General features: G+C 40.1%; 1 protein-coding gene across 4 annotated transcripts in view; it reads left to right on the forward strand.

Moving 5' to 3' along the window:
• Window positions 1–7,980, forward strand: part of STPG2 (sperm tail PG-rich repeat containing 2) — a 424,532-nt gene extending 416,552 nt beyond the window's left edge. For all 4 annotated transcript variants that reach the window (XR_010601227.1, XM_005278473.5, XM_042856391.2 and 1 more), the window contains 2 exons: window positions 4,677–4,827; window positions 7,696–7,980. Coding sequence is in view for 3 of the 4 variants with exons in the window: in XM_005278473.5 (XP_005278530.1) it covers window positions 4,677–4,814 (138 nt within the window). In the remaining variant the exon portion in view is untranslated. The remainder of the gene's footprint in view (window positions 1–4,676; window positions 4,828–7,695) is intronic.
• Window positions 7,981–19,219: the final 11,239 nt, after the last annotated feature.

Below are 19,219 nucleotides of genomic sequence, written 5' to 3' on the forward strand. Positions count from 1 at the left end.
TTTGATGTACTTGAAAACTATCATGTTCCCCCTTAGTCTTCTCTTCTCCAGATTAAACAAACTCAATGTTTTCAATCTTTCCTCATAGGTCATGTTTTCTAGACCTTTAATAATTTTTGTTGCCCTCCTCTGGATTTTCTCCTATTTGTCCACATCTTTCCTGAAATGTTATGCCCAGAACTGGACACATGTCTCCAGATAAGGCCTTATCAGCATGAAGTAGAACAAGAAGAATTACTTCTCACGTCTTGCCTACAACACTCTTGCTAATATAGTCCAAAATGATGTTAACTTTTTTTGAAACAGTGTTACACTGTTGTGTCACATTTAGCCTGTGATCCACTATAATCCTCAGATCCCTTTCTGCAGTACTCCTTTCTAGGCAGTCATTTCCCATTTTGTATATGTACAGTTGGTTGTTCCATCCTGAGTGGACTTCTTTCCATTTGTCCTTATTGAATTTCATCCTCTATACTTCAGACCATTTCTCCAGTTTGTCCAGATCATTTTGAATATTAATCGTATCCTCCAGCGCACTTGCAACCCCTCTCAGCTTTGTATAATTTGCAAACTTTGTAAGTATATTCCCTGTGCCATTATCTAAATCATTGATGAAGATATTGAACAGAACCCGATCCAGGAATGATCCCTGCAGGACCCCACTTAATATGCCCTTCCAGATTGACTATGAACCACTGATAACTACTCTCTGGGACTGATTTTCCATCCAATTATGCACCCAGCTTATAGTAGCTCCATCTAGGTTATATTTCCCTAGTTTGTTTATGAGAAGGTCATGCAAGACTGTATCAAAAGCCTTACTGAAGTCAAGGTATACCACATCTAGCATCTCCCTCCTATTCACAAGGCTTGTTACCCTGTCAAAGAAAGCTATTAGGTAGGTTTGACACAATTTTTTCTTGACAAATCCATGCTGACTGTTACTTACCACTTTTATCTTCTAGGTGTTTGCAAACTGATTGCTTGATTATTTTCTCCATTATCTTTACAGGTACTGAAGTTAAGATGACTGCTCGGTAATTCCCCAGGTTGTCCTTATTGCCTTTTTTATAGATTGGCAGCATATTTGTCCTTTTCCAGTCCTCTGGAATCTCTCCCATCTTCCATGAGTTTTTGAAGATAATCACTAATGGCTCAGATATCTCCTAAGTCAGCTCCTTGAGTAGTCTAGGATGTATTTCATCAGGCCTTGGTGACTTGAAGACATAGTTCAAAAGGACTACCTATGTGATAAAGAATACTCATATGAATTCTGCTGAGCTAAGTACTGAGTAGCTCCATCCTTAATAAAGTCATTAGCAAGTCTACTTTTCATTTAGTTTATATACTCCTTTCATGGTTTACAGTAAAGGAACAATCTGAGTGGCTGATGAAGATTGTGAATTATATAGCTGATACATATAGGATGTAAGGTTATAATATAATGTTTACTTGGTTTTGATTAATTAATTAGCCAGTCAAATTCACAGGGTCTTAGTTATTTTAGTGTTCTGGCTAATTAACTGTGTTGCAGCCCAATAATCATTTCCTGAAGACATGATGACAGTGTCTTATAATAAATATATGTCTTGGGTGATGGAAGCAATCAACTTCACAATGCATCTGAGATGTGTGTATAGTATATCATATAATAACCTCACACCCTCTCATGTATTATTTATTTGCATTAAAATATTGCTGTTTATTCACTATGCGTACTCTGTTTGGAATGTTTTGCTCTGATGTATAATATCAATTGTTTCTTACCTTGGTTTGTACCTGTGCCTTCTCCAATAAAACAGAGTGTAGCAAAATAAAAATGCATCGTATAAGGTCTCAAAAAATCTTCTTATGTCAACAGAAAGGTAACTCTACAAGCCACTCCCACACCACAGTGAAATGTTGGTGGGACCTTAGGAGCTCATCTGAACAACCTTCAGTTAGAGCTAGAGGTAAAGAGGGAGAGAATACTATGAACAATTGTTACTACCACAGGTTATATATGTACTTTGGAAAAAAAAGTAGCACTGTCATCACTTTTTTTGTGTGTGTCTTAAAAATTACTGTGTGATTGCAGACAGACACTTCGGTGTGGAAGAACAGAAAGACTGAGAAACTGCTTGCCAAAAATGAGGCTTGAAAATGACAAAATTGTATGATTTTTAATGATGGCCTGAAAGTTAAATCAAGATATATTAACAGTAGTCAAAGAAAGAGATGAGAGTTTTTTCTGTATTTCTATGGGAAAGCTTCTAGGATTGAGAAATGCTAGAAGAAACCTCTGACACTTTTCCAACAAAAAATGATACTGTTCTTTGATCAGAGGCTGAAAAACAACATTAACCAAATCTCTTCTTTTCATTCAGAGGGATGTTTTCCATCTTTTGTCTTTGGGGATTTAATAATATAATCCATATTGTTTTTATTTATTTTTTTAGTTTTCATTTTTTACTTAATGCAGACATTTTTTATGGATTAAAGAAAAACCTCTTAAGCATGATCTTTTTTTGCTTCTAAAAGCTTTTGTGGCAACACTGAATTCTTTTAATACTTCACTTAGCAGTCAGTTGAGATTTCATATGAGAATTGTTGCATGATAAATAAATCTGTGATCATTGAAGGCTAGTTCTATTATGCATATCCAGTGGTTAAGGCCCAGTAAAAAGTAGAGATTGGAACTGGCTATTCTTGGGAGCAGGAAGGACCAAAGGACTGGTAGTGTGATCTAGGGCTTTTTACCTCCAGGTCACCAGCTCCTATCTGACCCAGGTTGGTAGTGACTAAAAGTCGTTATCATCTAATGGTTGTTCAGTGGCCTATGTAAAATGAGTTTCTGGTCTTAGTCCCAGTTGCTAGTGGACAGGTGTTCACGTAGCAAAAATGACCATAATGGGCACCTTTATTGATACTCTGCAGTGGTGCTAATGACTGAATTGTCATGGAAATTAAAATATGTTGAAAAGTTCATACTTTATAAGTAGGGAAATTTCCATTTTAAAGTAAATAAAAAGAAATGAATATAAACTACATCTTAAATAAGCATAAGTTTATGTATTCTTTCGGGGACATCTGAATTGTGCTGTCATCACGGATCCTTTGATATCAGACTAAAATTCAAATGTATTCTCGCCGCTGATGGACCTTCATAAAACTCCTTGTGAAGTTGGCTGCCCGTGAGAAAGAAATATGGAGGGGGGGTAACCCTATAAAGCGTGCTCTGGACATCATTAATGAGAGTCGGCACTTAACACCTTCCAGGATCAAGACCTTAGCACTCATATACAGTTCCAGAGAGGATAATTCAGGACTTTCTTATGTTTTTCTGCAAGCAGATCAAGTTTGAAAAGTGCCAAAAGGATAACAAACTTCTTTCCACCCTTGTCATGATATAACAGTTTGTTTCCTCTGTCTGGGTTGAGGAGGTTGTCCAGAAACATTCAGGAGAATCTCCTACAGACAGTTCTAAGGAGGCTCTTTTTATTTGTTCTGTAAAGTTAGGGTTGGTTTCAGTAAAATCTCTCCTGTTTTCTGAAGGTCAGGCACATCTACTTCCTTGTTTGCTGACCTGGGGTGTGTGGGTGTGTACTGAGTGGAAATGTGAATCAGTTAAGGTCATTGGTCTTGAATGGGCCACCTTGCAACCTAGATACTGCACAGCCTGCTGATGTGATTTCAGTTCACAAGCTTGTCTTGAGGTTCCATGACTGCCTGAGGCTTAAGAATGTCGAAAAGGATGGGACTTAAAAATGTGGAAAAAGCACAGCAGACTCAGGGATTGCAGGGGAAAGAGGACCTCAAACAATATCACTTTCCAGCAGCCCTCTCTGATCAATGCATCTGGGGTTGTTGATGGACTGCATTCAGCTGTAAACTTCCAAGGGGAGGATCATAATGAGAAGGGAGCCTTTCAAGATGGTGGGGATGTGATGTTCATAGGTCCAGTCCATAGCTCAATTCTATATTATGCAATTAGCCAGGACATCCAGCTACTAAAAAGTAGTCAAAACTCCCTAAAAGACTTGTGTGTCAGCAGTCTCCAGAATGGTTTTATTTTTGTATATTAAGCCCAAGAAAGTGCATTTACTTTAAATTTGTTAAGCTCTTTGCTGGCTTCCCTACTCTTACCCCTGTGACTGATTATGAAATAGCTAACAAATAAATACAATTAAAAAAAGAGTAAAAACTAAACAAAATCTGAAACACAAATATAAATGATTGTTATCTTGGAAAAAAATCATCTCCAAACACAGCATTCCTTTCCCTCTTGTTTTCTGTTCTTTCCTCCTTCCCTTGACTCATACTACTAAGACATCCATCATCATGCCTCATCATTTTTTTAAAAAAAGGTTCCTAAACTTATGGTCCTACATGCATCTGTAGGCATCTAAATAACTTGCCTGATTTTCAGTGGTGCTGAGCACCTGCAGTTTCCAGCACTGTTTATAGCTCAATAATTCAAAATGGCACAGTGTAATAAGGTATTCTTAGCTGTAGTAGATAAGGTTGAGTGCTTTTCCACACAGGAGCTTAGGATAACCTGTATCGGAGGAAGCAGTCTCTTCTGGCAAGCAGAAACTTTCTTTCCTAGGAAGTATATAAGCAAGATTATTGTAGAATTCTACTCATGTATGCTTACTGTTGATCTGACTGAAATTCATATATTTATGTCTCCACAGCTAAGCCCATTGTTTAAGGACACTGTCCTGAAGAGAACATTTAATGCTACCTTACAGAATCCTGTTGCAACTCAGATGGACAACACTGTTTGCAAATATGAGGCAGTGCACCCAGGCACACTTTGTGTGTCTATTTAAGAATTCTTCAGTGGTGAATATACTTACCTATATTACTAAAAGATTTAAGAGTTCATATTAGATTGTTACATTTTCTAGTGTATTCTCAAAATTACAAAACATATTAATTTTAACTTTATTTAATATGGGAAATGACTGTCTCTTTAGTCCAAATAGTAAAGGAAATTGGTAATATATTTGCAAATTTTCCTCTCCATATTAATATTTGCACTCAAGAGGGTTGATAGATAGCAATTTTTGAATAAATGTTACAGTGGAACGCTGTACTCATAGTTAAAACAAATTATAATTGTGCCAGGCATGGAAAGGAAAGTTTATTAGCTTTCTACTTCCCAAATAAATATTTCCCTTACTTCTTTAGAGAAAACCGTGGAAACTACACATAAATGAAATGTAGGTGGCAGGCTTTTCCACAGTTCATGTCCTTTATCAGCTGAAGCAATGAACTCCTAATACTAACACTGGATTGTACTCTGTTAATGTGATCACTTTGCAATAAAGGATTGTGGCTTTATTGCAAAGGCTGGGTCTACACTACCCGCCTGAATCGGCAGGTAGAAATCGACCTCTCGGGGATCGATTTATCACGTCCCGTTGGGACGCGACAATCGATCCCCGAATCGACACTCTTACTCCACCAGTGGAGGTGGGAGTAAGTGCCGTCGACGGGAAGCCGCAGAGGTCGATTTTGCCACCGTCCCTACAGCGGGGTAAGTCGGCTGCGATACGTCTAATTCAGCTACGCTATTCGCGTAGCTGAATTTGCGTATCTTAAATCGCCCCCCTCCCCCCCGTAGTGTAGATGTAGCCAAAGTCAGACAGAAATAATTGAGCTCTGACGGGCAAAAGTTACAGGTGAACTTCAGTATAAAACAATGTTAAAATTTAGAAATCTGACTTAAAGATATCTGCAAACGTATAGTGATCACCACTGAAAAGTAAGCATTTACCCACGCTACCACATGACAGTACCTGAGACAAAGCAGCATTTTTTTTATATTTAAAATAGACTTTTATTTTATCTTCCAATATGTTAATGGACTATGACTTTGTCTCTCACTCCATTGTTAACAAGTTATCCAATATTTTGTTAGCTCACTAAAAAGCACAACTTCTAAGGCAGAGGTTCTCAAACTGTGGTCCATGGACCACTACTGCTCCGCGAGCTCCATTCAGGTGGTCCGCGGATAGTTCCCTCTAAGGTGCGCGCCTGAGTGGCCGCACACAAGAGAAGGAAGGGCCACCAACCTAACTAGTGGAGCTGTGCAGGCGTGGCTCCACTAATTAGATGCCTGGACCCTGGAGAAGATGCACATGTAAGGTGAGGTGGTGGCCTTGGAGTGCGGGGGGAGGGGGAAATAGGAGGTAGGTGGGAGGGGGAAGTGGGGTGAGACGAGGGGGTGGGGAGAATTTGGGGTGTGCAGGGCTGCGGTGGCCAGAGAAAGAGGCAACTTTCCCCAGCTCCAGGGCTGAGGGTGCCAGGGAGAGACGGACCTCCTTCCCAGCCTCAGCTCTGTGGTTGCTGTGGCGGGGGAGAGACCCCCCTCCTTCCCAGCCCCAGCTTGGGGGCTGCCACGGTTGGGGAGAGAGGGCACATCCATCGCATTAGAAAGGTAAGACTACTGATATTAAAATATGAGTTGTGTGCTTTTATTTGTAGAACAAAAAAAGTTTGTTTTTATTATATAGCGCTTTTATCCAATGCGCTTTACAATAGTTAGCTAATGGTACAAACACCATTTGGAAAGATCCTTAAGTGGTCCGCCGAGATCCTCAGCAATTTTCAAGTGGTCTGTGGAAAAAAAAAGTTTGAGATCCACTGTTCTAAGGGTACGTCAGGCCTCTACCCTACTAGACTCCCATGGGAAAGAAAGATTATATAGGTCTGCATTCTTTCAGATGTACTTTTAAACAATGGAGTTTGGACATATTACAGAGAAGATGTCATGTAAGCATCTTCCCTTCATCTAAATAGGATTTCAAAATATTTCCTTTGGGTACTTAGTTACAGCAAATGTTAGAACTGAGATTTTCCTTCCTTTTGTCAGAACTATGCTGAACTGTCTCTCATCTTCTCCTTAATAGAGACATCTGTGCAAAATATCTCCATCCAATGTTAGACTGATTCAAACTGAGACAGGAATTCAAGTTTTGTTTCTGTGACTAGCTCACAAACGTTCAGTGAACATGGGGTGAAGTTAGCACAGCTGGCATGCTGGTGCACCTCCCTTCCCCCAAACGGATGTTTCTTGTTTTCTCTCGCTAACTAATCCCAGGGTCTCCTCACCCTCTGAAGATACCTAAGGAAAGAAAGTGAGGTCCTGGGGCTTGTTAGGAGAGACATCAGTGGTAGGTGAAGAAGGGGGCTACCCATGGGGTTGACACCTTGACAGTTCAAGTTAATCAGAACCAAACATCCAAGCAAACCTGAAGCACTTCCAACCTTTCAAACCAAACCATAGGATTTGGTTCATCATCCCCTCTGTGAACTAAACCTCCATGGTTCATTGAGCCCTAGTCTTCCTACACTGCATTATCGCATGCGTGCCTACAAGATAGAACATGATGCAACAGTCATATTGTGTGGCAGCCTAAGTTTTAAAGGGCAGCCTATGCACTCCACTATTTTTGGACTGGATAGTCAACCATGACTAGACATTGCAAATGAAGAAGACATATATCCACACAGCATACCCCAAACAGCCCATGCTATGATTCATCAGTTGCCTAGCATAGTGTGATGCGTCTCTTAAAGCAACTTGACCCAATAGAATTTTATGTTTCTAATAAGCTGGAGAATGTTTGAAAGGATTCCTTTAGTTAAGGTTTAGGAGAGTCAGACTTAGTGAACCAGATTTTTCTTCTTTTCTGTTTCACACAGGCATAATCCAGCATTAGTGCCTATTAATGACTGAATCAAGCTGAAAGTTCTCTTCCAAAGGCGTGCCTACATTTTAATGATGTCCTCCATCAGCTGCTCAAAGGAACATGATTGCGCTTATAACCTCCAGAGATAGTAAAGCTGTTCTTGCAAGAGATCTTATTTAATTTCCCCCTCCTCTGTACTTTTTTCCTATTACCAGACATCTGTTCCAGTTCTTTAACTCATGAAGCGCTGACTGTCCTCTTTTTAAAGTACAACTGCAAATAAAAATATGAGATGAAATATTTGTTTCCTTTTGTCTTTTTTCTCTCCATTCTCCTCTTTGCCAGATACCAGAGAAGGCACCAAAGTACAAAACGCTAGGCCATGTGAAACAAAAATAAAGGTTATGATTGAGTTTTTGTTGCCTGTCCTCATCAGGATGAATTAACTGACAGCCTGATTGAGCCAACATGGCAGAAACCCCCACCACAAACATAGAAAGGGGGAAGGATAAATTAATGAGGCTCCCTTCAAGGCTGTTTTTTCTCAGAATATTTAAGTGGGTGAAAGATTTGCCCCCTCCTTCCAACATAAGAAGTGAAGAGACTGGTCCCTGAACCTCACTGATCCCTCAAGGTATGCACAGATCTCAGAGAATCCACATGAGACCCTGTACCTTTGCTGCTTCTCAGCTCCCACCTGTTCTCCTCTGGATTGACCTGTACTGACAAGGTTTCTCCTCTCAGCAGCTGCCTCTGGACACATAGGGGACTGTTCAGTCTCAGAGTGCTTTACTTCTGGATGTCCCGTGTGGTTGAGAAGGGGAAAGATGTGTATTCTGCCCTGCCCTCTGTCCACATTCAGGTCCCTGAACCTGCAGAGGGATCTCTGTTGGTGTAGGAACAGAGTGGATCGTGGTGTGGAAGAAGATGATTCCTACTCATGCCACTACATGGCCCGGGACATATCTACACACGGAGCTCTTCTCTATGCATGGATCAAGGGGGTATGACCAGACCTTTTGTTCATTTCTTAGTTATTCCTTGTTATCAGTTGCCGAGGACTGACTGCTTATCGCTCCTGAAAAAATGTATTCTGGTTTATGAAAGAGTTTATAAATCTTGCAGATTATGACATAGCAGACCTTTACATCATGTTGTTCTAAGTAGCATCATGTATTTTTCCCCACTTCAGTTCTGACATAGTTGTAGTAGCCTGTGTCTTACTAAACTTATTAGTGCTTTGTACAATTTAAAAGTGAGGAGCCAAGCTTTAGATGGTATTAAAGCATAGTGTTTGCATTCTGGCAGTTCTCAAGATAGTGGCTGCTAAAATCATGTTGGAATTCAAATAAGAACAAAAAGTATTATGCTAATCAGAATCACATAGTTTCAAGATATGATATCTCACAAAGTTCCAGAGATGGAAAATCTTGCAATGATGTCATTGGCACAGCCTACGAAAGCTACCAAACATTTGTTTCTAATTCTGTCAGTTTGCAAGATATTAGACCTTTAAGCTGCTATTGGTCCTTGGGTCTAACAATGTTTTATTGGCACCTTTGCAAGTCTTAATGTTGCAAGTCCCAAACCTCAGATGTGAGGAATTTTTAGTTCCTGATTCAGAGAATGCTAAAAACTACCATCTCAAACAACTATTATTGTTATTTATATTGCAGTAGCAAGGAAGCAGGGGATATTAAATATTTAGTGAGAAAAAAGACAATAACTCACACCCTGTGCAGTATTTTTTTTTCCATATATAGCATCTGGAGAAAGCACTTGAGAATATACTTCATGGAATACACTGAGGGGATGACCTAGATAATGTAACTTAATAGGCCTTTTCCATCTCTGTTGTCTGTGATACCCCTCCTTAGGGGTTTTGAAAGCATATGGATAAACAATTAGAAGTAAAAATTAAAAAGACTAACCATGAAAAAACCCAAAGTCTCCTGAAATTAAACACACCCATAAACTGGTTGGTAATTGCTTAAACCTGATATTTAAATGGTCTCTTCAGTAGCTACTGACATGGACACCGTAACAGTGGGATACAACCAGGAAAGAAATGAAAACCCCGATCATTAAAGGGATCTTGAAAATGGAAAACATGTTCACCCCTTAATTCTAACTAGTACTGTAGAGTGCAGTCTTAAAACTGATTTTATGTGGATGCTATATGGATGCATACTGCTGGTCTTAGCAACACACTGGAAGCTAACAACCAATTAAAAAGCATTCTGCAATATATCATTGCTATATTCAGCAATAAAGTGCCTTAAATTCACTGTAACCATTGAGAACTCCTTTTTATCACAACTTAATCAAGACAGTGCCTAGCTACTAGATCACATCCTATTATAGAGTCATTCTCAGGAATATTAGCAGTGCAAAATTCACAGAGCAGCATGATTCATGACCTCCTTCATTCAACCAGCCCTTTCGAAATGGAAACAAAAATCTGCAGTCAAGGAAACATATCTTCAAAGTTGTACTTTAAAAATGAAGCATTAAAGAAATAAAAAGGTTTTTTCTCTGGCTCTAAAGCAAACATGAAAAGCTTTATAAAGATGATCTCTGTGTATATGAGATAATTGACCAAAATCCAGTAATGCACACCTTTCTACCTCCTTCTTTTAGCCACAGATATTATGGCCACAATGTTTGACTGTGACTAATAATTTGGGGGTGACTCACTTTTTGCGTGTCCAACTTGAGACGCCCTGGGCTTAATGTTCAAAAGTGCTGAGCACACACAACTCCAGTTGTAATGATATCCATTATACCAAACACATTATTCAAGGGATTTCTTCCATAAAAAAGTTTCTTAGGACTGCAACTGCCATTAACACGAATGGTGGAGTCTAGCTTCCTGATCATTGGAGTGGGAAGTATTGTTGTCAAAAAATCCATAATAAGTGGGATTGTGACATCGCTAAGTGGGACTACAGGGAATGGTGCCAACATCCCATTTATTTTAATAAGAGTTGGTCTCATCACATAAAATATTGGGGGAAATTAACTACTGTGCATAATTAGCAGCTAATTTTAAAACTTAAATATCTCAATTATTTCCACTTGTCTTTTTAAATACCCCAAATGCATCTAGAATGGTAACACCCAGCTTGCACTACTGATGTATTTCACCATGAGCATGAGCTGTGGCCAATAATGCTCCTCTTGACTGTGGTACAGTCACCTCTCTTGAGAGCTCAAAATGCAGCAATGCATAAAGAGACACATTTCCAAAGAATATCTTGAAAAATTAGTTTGTGCGTGTAATTACACATCGGAAGCCACATTAGTCTTTTGCAGCCCGAGGGTTGCTGGGGACTGTGTAAATGTGTGTGTGTGTCTGTGTTTCTGTTAGGAGGGGAGCAGAAATAGAGTACACGGGTGTGATGCTTGGAGGCATTCCACGTGTGCATGGCAAATGCAGCCAAATTGTCTCCATGCTTGCCAGTGTACTATTTTTCACTCTGATGTAGGATTTTCAAATAATTTAAACATATATTTCCCCTTATGCATTCTCTTGGATTTTGAGTTATGTTGGCCTTATTGTTACTGTTGTTTTCATATGTTAATGCTCCATTTCTTTAATGGGTTTTGTTCTTGGTTGATTGGGTTTATTTAATTTATAAGGTATATAGGTCTAAATATTGTTATGGATTTTCAATGGGCCTGACTTTTAAATGTTGCCTTCATTTTTGTGGGTGTAAATGCAAACATTTGGGTATCAGACTATTCCATTCTGCCTGCAATTCAGTTTAGAGATCTGAACGTTAGCGTTTGTGCTTTCATTCGATTGAGTATTCTCACAAACAGAAGAAGGTTTAAAAATCAGGCCCAAATGCGTCAAGAAATGCTACTGAGATGTTTAATACTGTAAAAAATTGTTTGAAAAAGCTGCTGTTAGGTTGTTCGCCTTCAAATTCACTTTTAAATATGGTTTATTTTTGTCTGATCCTTGGAACTTCGTTGCCACAACTGAAATAGACAGTCACTTGTGACTTTTGTAAATGAGCCAGGGAATGTGCATGTGGGTTTCTAAAATTATTTATCAAAACATTTTTGGCAAATCTGGGGATCCTGAAAATGCCAGGTTGCTAGACCTCAAGAAACCCTCACTGGGGGTGAGGAGGTGATTAGCTCAGGCTCCCGGACCTTTCAGCCCTTGGGTTCTGTCCTGAGGCTGCCAAAGGCAGAGTCAATTGTATTGGGGGATCTTGTGCTATGAATTCTTGTCAACTGGATAGACATCACCAAATCATTTCACCAAGGCCACTGAACAGCAATCAAATAGCAATATGCTCTGCTGTTGTAGCTGTGTTGATCCCAGGATATTAGAGAGACAAAGTGGGTGAGGTAATATCTTTTATTGGACCAACTTCTGCTGATAAGAGAGACAAGCTTTAGAGATCAGAGCTGCTTCATTTTCTAATATCCTGGGACCAACATGGCTACAACTACTCTGCATGCATTTTAATCCATTTATTATGTGGCATGTTATTTACTGTTTTTTAATTATTGGCACAACATTAGCTTTCTTCCTGTCTTCTGGAACTTCCCACTGTTCTAAGACTTAATGAAAATCAACATTAATGGTCCAGTGAGCTCCTCAGCCAGCTCTTTTAAAACTCTTGGTTGCAAGTTATTCACACCTGCTGATTTTAAAATGTCTACCTTTAGTAGCTTCTCATCCACCTGAGATCCTAGTAGAATGGAAAAAGTGTTATCATATGATATGAATACATCATCTGTTTTTTCCCAAATACATAATAGAAATACTTATTGACCCGAAATATATATTGACCATGCCTTTTCTACATTATTATTGATAATTCTACCATGTGAATCTAGTCATGGATCAGTGCCATTGTTCGGCTTCTTTTTGTTCCTAATATACTTAAAATAACTTCTTAATACTGCTGGCCATAGGTTTATCTTTGTGTCCCTTTGCTTTCCTTATCAATTTTCTACAATTCCTAGCTTCTGATTTATATTCATTACTATCAACTCCTCCTTTCTTGAAATTATTTATTTTTTTATAGCTGTCTTCAATTCCTCTCTAAACCAGGTGCATTTTTAAACCAATACAGTCTTTTCCCTTGATTGTGGCTTTTAGGGCATCTAATAAAGTGTTCTTAAACATTTCCTGGTTATCATTCTCATTTTTCTGATTAAACTCTTTCTCCCAGCTGATATGGCTCATAATTGTTTTCAGCTTTGTAAAGTTGGTCCTTTTAAAGCACCAAGTATATATTCTGGAATGTATTCCGTTTGCATATTATAAATTTGAACAAGTCATGATCACTTGTACCTAAGTTACTATTACTTTTTAGTTCTGTAATCAGTTCCTCTTTATCTGTCAAGACAAGGTCTAATATAGAATTCCTCCATGTTGGCTGTAACACTTCTTGCGTTAGGAAATTGTCATCTGTAATATTTAGAAATTCCAAGGACGTTTTGTTTTAGTACTGGCAGCATGAAATCTCCAGCATATGTCACTCAGATTGAAGTCCCCCATGATCTCACATATTTTTTTCCCTACACATTATAGATAGGTGTGTAAGGAGCCAGTCATCCTGTTCCCTAGTGTGATCTGGTGGTCTGTAGCAGACACCAACTAATACCCCATCTTTTGCTTTATTTGTTAGGACATTGATCCATAGATATTCAAGATCATTTTCTTCTGAATGCATCAGTCACTCAAAAACAAGTCATTCTATTTTTTTTTAAAGAGAGTGCCACTCCCCCTTCTCTTTTGCCTGGTTGATCCTTCCTAAATAGGTTATAACCATTGACTTTAACATTTCAATCATGGGGATCATTCCACCAAGTTTCAGTAATACCAACTAAATAAAATTTATGCTCATAAATGAGCAATCCTAATTCCTCTTGTTTTTTTACCTGGGCTCCTAGCATTGGTGTGTAGGCAATTAAAGAATTTCTTTTCTTCATGTCCTTCAAGCAGTTGCCCACAGCTCCAGCTTCCTAACTCCACTAGGCAAGCAGGATGGACTGGTTCTTCACCGCTACTGCAGCCATGGCCTCTTTGGGGCAAGAAGCACCAAAAAATGCACTGGGCAGCTTAACAGCCTAGCCTAGATGGTAAGTCTGGCTGTCTCCTATAGCGGTGCAGTGCAGGACTGTGGAGTCTCCCTGTGCCTTCCTTCTCACATGCACACTTAGATCAGGAAAACCACATTTTATACCTATGTGTATGCAATGGGCGCACACACAAACTCAATATTGTTCGTACAGATGTATTTTCAAGAACAACTGAGGCTCTGTCTTGTGAAAATTGGACCCTGTGGTGCTACTACTAAAAAGAACTATCAGCTGCATCAATGCGTGTGGGTCCTTTGAATGACATTTTTAAGCAGATACGTCCTGGCTGGTCATTAAAGATCCAAAGGTTCTCCACACTGGTGTGCAGTATTCTGTGCACTGGCTGGATACCATCCTCTGACCCCCCTGAGGCTGCATTTCAATGTTTGCTGCAAGCAAATACATGGGGTGGAATGGTTCTGATTATAACTCTGTGCCTACCCCTGTAAGTTAGAACTGCTGCAGAATTTCTGTTTTTGCTTCCCAAATTTCAGCTAGTTTTAATTCAGAGTTTTGTTTCTTTCATTCTCCAGCCAAAATAATAATAATAATAATTAATAATTAATGTTTGAATTGGTATTTAACTTATGAGTTTTAAAGGTCTAAAATTTAAAGATAAAAACATTCTTAACCCTTCATTACTAGTCCTCACCTCAAACGCCTGTGCTGTTCTCTGTGACTAGGGTTCTAAGTGACATACAGGGTCAAACAGGCCAGAGCAGCCATAAACAAGATGCAAAATCCATCAGTCACTATGGGCTTGTCCACACTTGAAATGCTTCAGCGGCACAGCTCCACTGCTGCAGCTCTTGAGTGTAGACACTTCCTACGCTGACGTGCGGGGTTCTCCTGTCAGTACTGTAGCCATCAACCAAGCACTGTCTACACTGGGCATGAGGACAGCTGAACTGCACTGCTCAGGGCAGGGCCGGCTCCAGGCACCAGCCCACTAAGCTGGTGCTTGGGGCGGCACCTGGAGGGGGGGCGGTGCGGTGCTCCGGCCCGAGAGCGGGGCTGCGACCGGGCTCGCCGCCCTCCCCCCGGCGCTGCCTCTGGCCGCCGGGGAGAGCGGAGCCCCGGCGGGGCTCGCCGCCCTCCCCCCGGCGCTCTGGCCACCAGGGCTCCACCCTCCCCTGGGGGGGGGGGGGGGGGGCGCGGCGGGAGGCTTTTTTGCCTGGGGCGGCAAAAAAGCCAGAGCCGGCCCTGGCTCAGGGGTGTGGATGTTTGACTCAGTCGCGTGTTAAGCATGGCCACGGGAAGGCTCTCTGATCACCTGAACCGCATCCAACACCTTTTTGCACATGCATGAGGTTTTGATGGCCAAATCCATCTCCGTTTCTCGAGGCAGGGTTTTTTAACTTCCTGCCCTTACTTGGTACCAATTTTAGTCTTCACCCAGAGTGACAGAAAAGCTTCACTGGTTCCTTTGCAAACAAAACTGAGTCAGAGGGTTTCTGCCTTCTTTAAGGTCAGGCTGCTTTCTTAAAAAGGGAAGTGCTGCTCTCTAGCTAGCCACCTGCTGCACAATGGCTGATTCTTAAATCTAGGCCACAGATAGTATGGGCCACCCTATTCTGGTGGCTGTATGGACTAAATTACATAGTGACTGTTCTTTTTCCATCTCTGATTCAATATGCAAGATGCACCTTGCATAGACCTTTACCCCAGTGCAAAGTGGGTGTGATATGCTACTAGTCTGATCTGTTACATTCTCCATCCACTCTATGCTGGGGCAAAGGATTAGAGAATGTGCAGAGCAACAGTCAATCAAATCCACATTTGGCAGCAGTTAAGAGTTGAAGCCGGTTTTGCTGGGGAAAAAAATAATGAAAATAAATGGTGTCCATTCTGCCAGTTCTTGTAGCAGGCTGTAGCCTGAAGCAATACGAAAAGGCCAAGGTAGTAAAAATAAAAATAAAAAATCAGGATGTCTTATGAAACAGCCAACCTGACCTTGTAACACAGCGACTGTAAATTTGGTTGAGCTTTGATACTGACTTTCAAGGGCTCTTTCTGAACCTGCCATTGTTAATATTTGGCCAGTCCACAGAAGAGAGGATTACAGCTCTTTAGTTTTTGTTCTGAGTTTCTGACAAAAGAGCTGGGTGATTGTTTTAAAGGTAATCCCTGAGCACTTATCTTTGGCCTCCAGATAGCATAGGCTATTGCTGAGCAAGGGAGCTGCTAGGATATGTAAAACGTATTCATTTAAATACTGACAGGCTGCAGTTTAACTCTGACCTCATGATTAACTGGAGAAAGGAGAGGAGGGGGAATTTTCAATCACTGCACAGGAGTTACATTCAGAAATCCTGTTATAAATAACAGGATTTGAGCCTGTACATTTCACACATCACTTTGAAAATGCCCCCATTTAATGTCTTATGCTAACATCATCAAACCACCGTGTTAGTAAATATAAAATAAAATAATATTTATGTCACTCTTCATTCCACATGAAATTGTGTTTGAAGATTAGTTTATTTGAGCCTGGGCTCCCTTTGATTTCATTTCAGAAGCATCTAGATTCAGTGGGGATTAAAAATTCAAATCCCCCCACTCACGTCTTAACCTCCTTTGCTTCTTGTGAGTTTTTTCTGCAGCAAAATGTCATGGTGTTAACTATGGCAATAAAGGCAGCAGCTACAGGTACTGTATGTATGTGTTGGAAGCACTAATGAAGGAGAGAAAGTTGGTTTATCTTTGTTTGGTCTGGAAATCTAGTATGTGGCCTCGATTCTTGACATGGAGTGGTCAAGATGACCAAGGAAATACTATAACTTGAAAGTCAGTCAGTAAACAATCTTAGCAATGCAAAATGCTAACGTGACTGGACACTGCATGATTTTCAGCACCCCTTAGCAGAGTCCCTATGAGAGAAAAGAGGGGTTGCTTTAGAATGTGTTTGAATTCTAGGGGCAGAAACAATATACTGGATCCTAGCACCCCTGAAGTTCAGGGGAGTTCAGATGTAGGTTTTATAGTTCATGCCCATCTCTGTTGAACGGGTAAGTGTACATTTAGTCTCAATTTAGGCTGTAATTGACATGTATTCATCTCACATTTATCCATATCATCTCTGCTTTAGCACGCCTCCTGCCAGTAACCTAATTGGATAACTCCAAGTCTACATAATGGATACTTACACTAATTGAAAAATGACTATTATTAATCCCCAAATTACCTGTCAAATTCACAAGTCAGTAGATTGGCCAGATCTAGTATCCTTTTCTTTTTTTATCACAGCACAGTGTCTGTATGTGTGTGTGTATGTGTGTGTATATATATATATATTTCTATGCATTTTACTATGTTTCAGATGGAAGTATCTATATTATGCTCCTACTGCTCTTAACACCTGCAGATAGAAGGCAATAACATTCTTATGTCTTGTGTACCAAGCTGTCTGTGAATTCTGAGGGCTTCCAGTGGGAGCTACAGCTGCTCAGCCCTTCTCAAAATCAGCCCCATTATCCATAATTTGTCACAGAAACAGGATGAAGATGCCTGCAGATAATGGGCATAACCAGGGAACACCAAAAATATTCCAGGGGCCGTTGGAAAGCTCCTAAAGTCAAATGGTGTCATTAAACCCTGAATTTACAGCACAAAATACATTTACTAAGCAACCATAGTTTATTGCTTTGAGTACAACTGATTTTTACATACAGGCATAGATAATTCTCCTTGGATTCTCTAGAGGCCTCCATGGGCACCATTTTTCAGAAGTTTCCAGAACTCTGAGGGGCCATGACATGTCTCTCATGTAAATGTACAGAGGAAACACTCTCAAAGAATTCCAGCTATGAGTAAGTAAATCTCTTTATAACTCTAGCTTTCTCCAGGCTTTGATCCAGGGAGCACCATAAAAATAATAACATAATAGCAAGCTCAGTATTACTTATTTTCCATGATGTCCTTTATTTTGAACACAAGTATGGGATTTTCAGTTATACCATTTTGATTTTTGCTCCGGTTATGTAGCGAAGTGCTGCTATAATGAGTTTAATTAAGCGAAAATGGATGTTAGAGTACAATGTTACAAAAGGTTGCTATGCACCGATACATCATAATTAAATGTATTTAGTGTAATAGTAGGAGTCATTTACAATCAAGTTGCTCGCAACAAATGTTAATTGTTGCCTTGAATGACAAGCTCTTTCAATTAAAAGGAAAACAAACCTAAAGCCCAGTTTAGCAAACCACCAGGACGTTTACTGTGAGAAGGAATGCCATGTAGTTTACACTGCTCTACAGCCAAAATGCTTTTGAAATAAATGTAGTCAAACTTTACTAATTCTGGGTCACTGAAAACGAAAATGATGCTTAAAATTGTTGATTGGCTCTAGTTTTCAAGATATGCTATTGGGTCAGTATATACGACCCTTGACTTGGGAATGGCAGAGGATAAGTGAGTTATAAAGGGAAGGGATCTCAATTTAAACCAGAAATGACTAAAATACATCTTTGACTGGATCTATGAATACATCTATGACTGGGTTTGGACAGTACTTGCTTTTTAGGCAAAACAATGAATGATGCAATCTGAAGCTGGTAATGTGTCATACATGATATGAATTGCATCATGTTATTCCTAGAAGTCATGGATGATGCAATCATAATGAAGCTTACATCACTCTGCTGAACAAATTGCCCTATATCAGCTCTAGAAATCATACAGTGTCGTGCTCTCTTATTTGTCAGTGTTTGATTTTGCAAAGGGACACATTTCTGTTTAGCCAAAGTGAGCAGAGATGCCTCGTACTTGTGTGAACAGTACAGATAACTTCTGCTATATTTGTGGTGAAGTGACTTTTGCATCACAAAAGTGCAGTATAACCATTATGGTTAAGAAAGCCTATCACCTTTATTTTGGCTGCAAAATTGGAGATCAGGACAAGAGGTGAGCCCCACACATATGCTGCAACACTTGTGCAACAAATCTTCGCCAGTGGTTGAACAGGAAAAGGAAATCTATGCCTTTTGCAGTGCCAATGATTTGGAGAGAGCCAACAGATCATACCAGCAATTGTTACTTCTGCATGGTGCCTCCAGTTGGGAAAGGTGTGTCAAAGAAGAAAAAGTGGACTGTGCATTATCCAAACATTCCATCAGCTATACGCCCAGTACCCCACGGAGAAGGACTGCCGGTTCCTGATGCACCAGAATCATTCTCACTTGAGTCAGACGAGGAAGAGGAAGAGGATGAAACTTCTGGTCCTGAACCATCAATGTCACAGGATCCACATTTTCTCCCATCCTCCTCCTCTGAACTAAACCTCATAACACAAGGTGAATTGAATGACCTTGTCAGGGATTTGGAACTACCCAAGAGTAAGGCAGAGCCATTGGGCTCCAGACTACAGCAGTGGAATCTCCTGGCAGGTGATGTTAGGGTTTTCATGTTCCGTGACTGTCAAAAGGAT

The sequence above is a fragment of the Chrysemys picta genome, chromosome 5, assembly GCF_011386835.1.
Source record: "Chrysemys picta bellii isolate R12L10 chromosome 5, ASM1138683v2, whole genome shotgun sequence".
NCBI classification, from domain to species: Eukaryota; Metazoa; Chordata; order Testudines; family Emydidae; genus Chrysemys; species Chrysemys picta.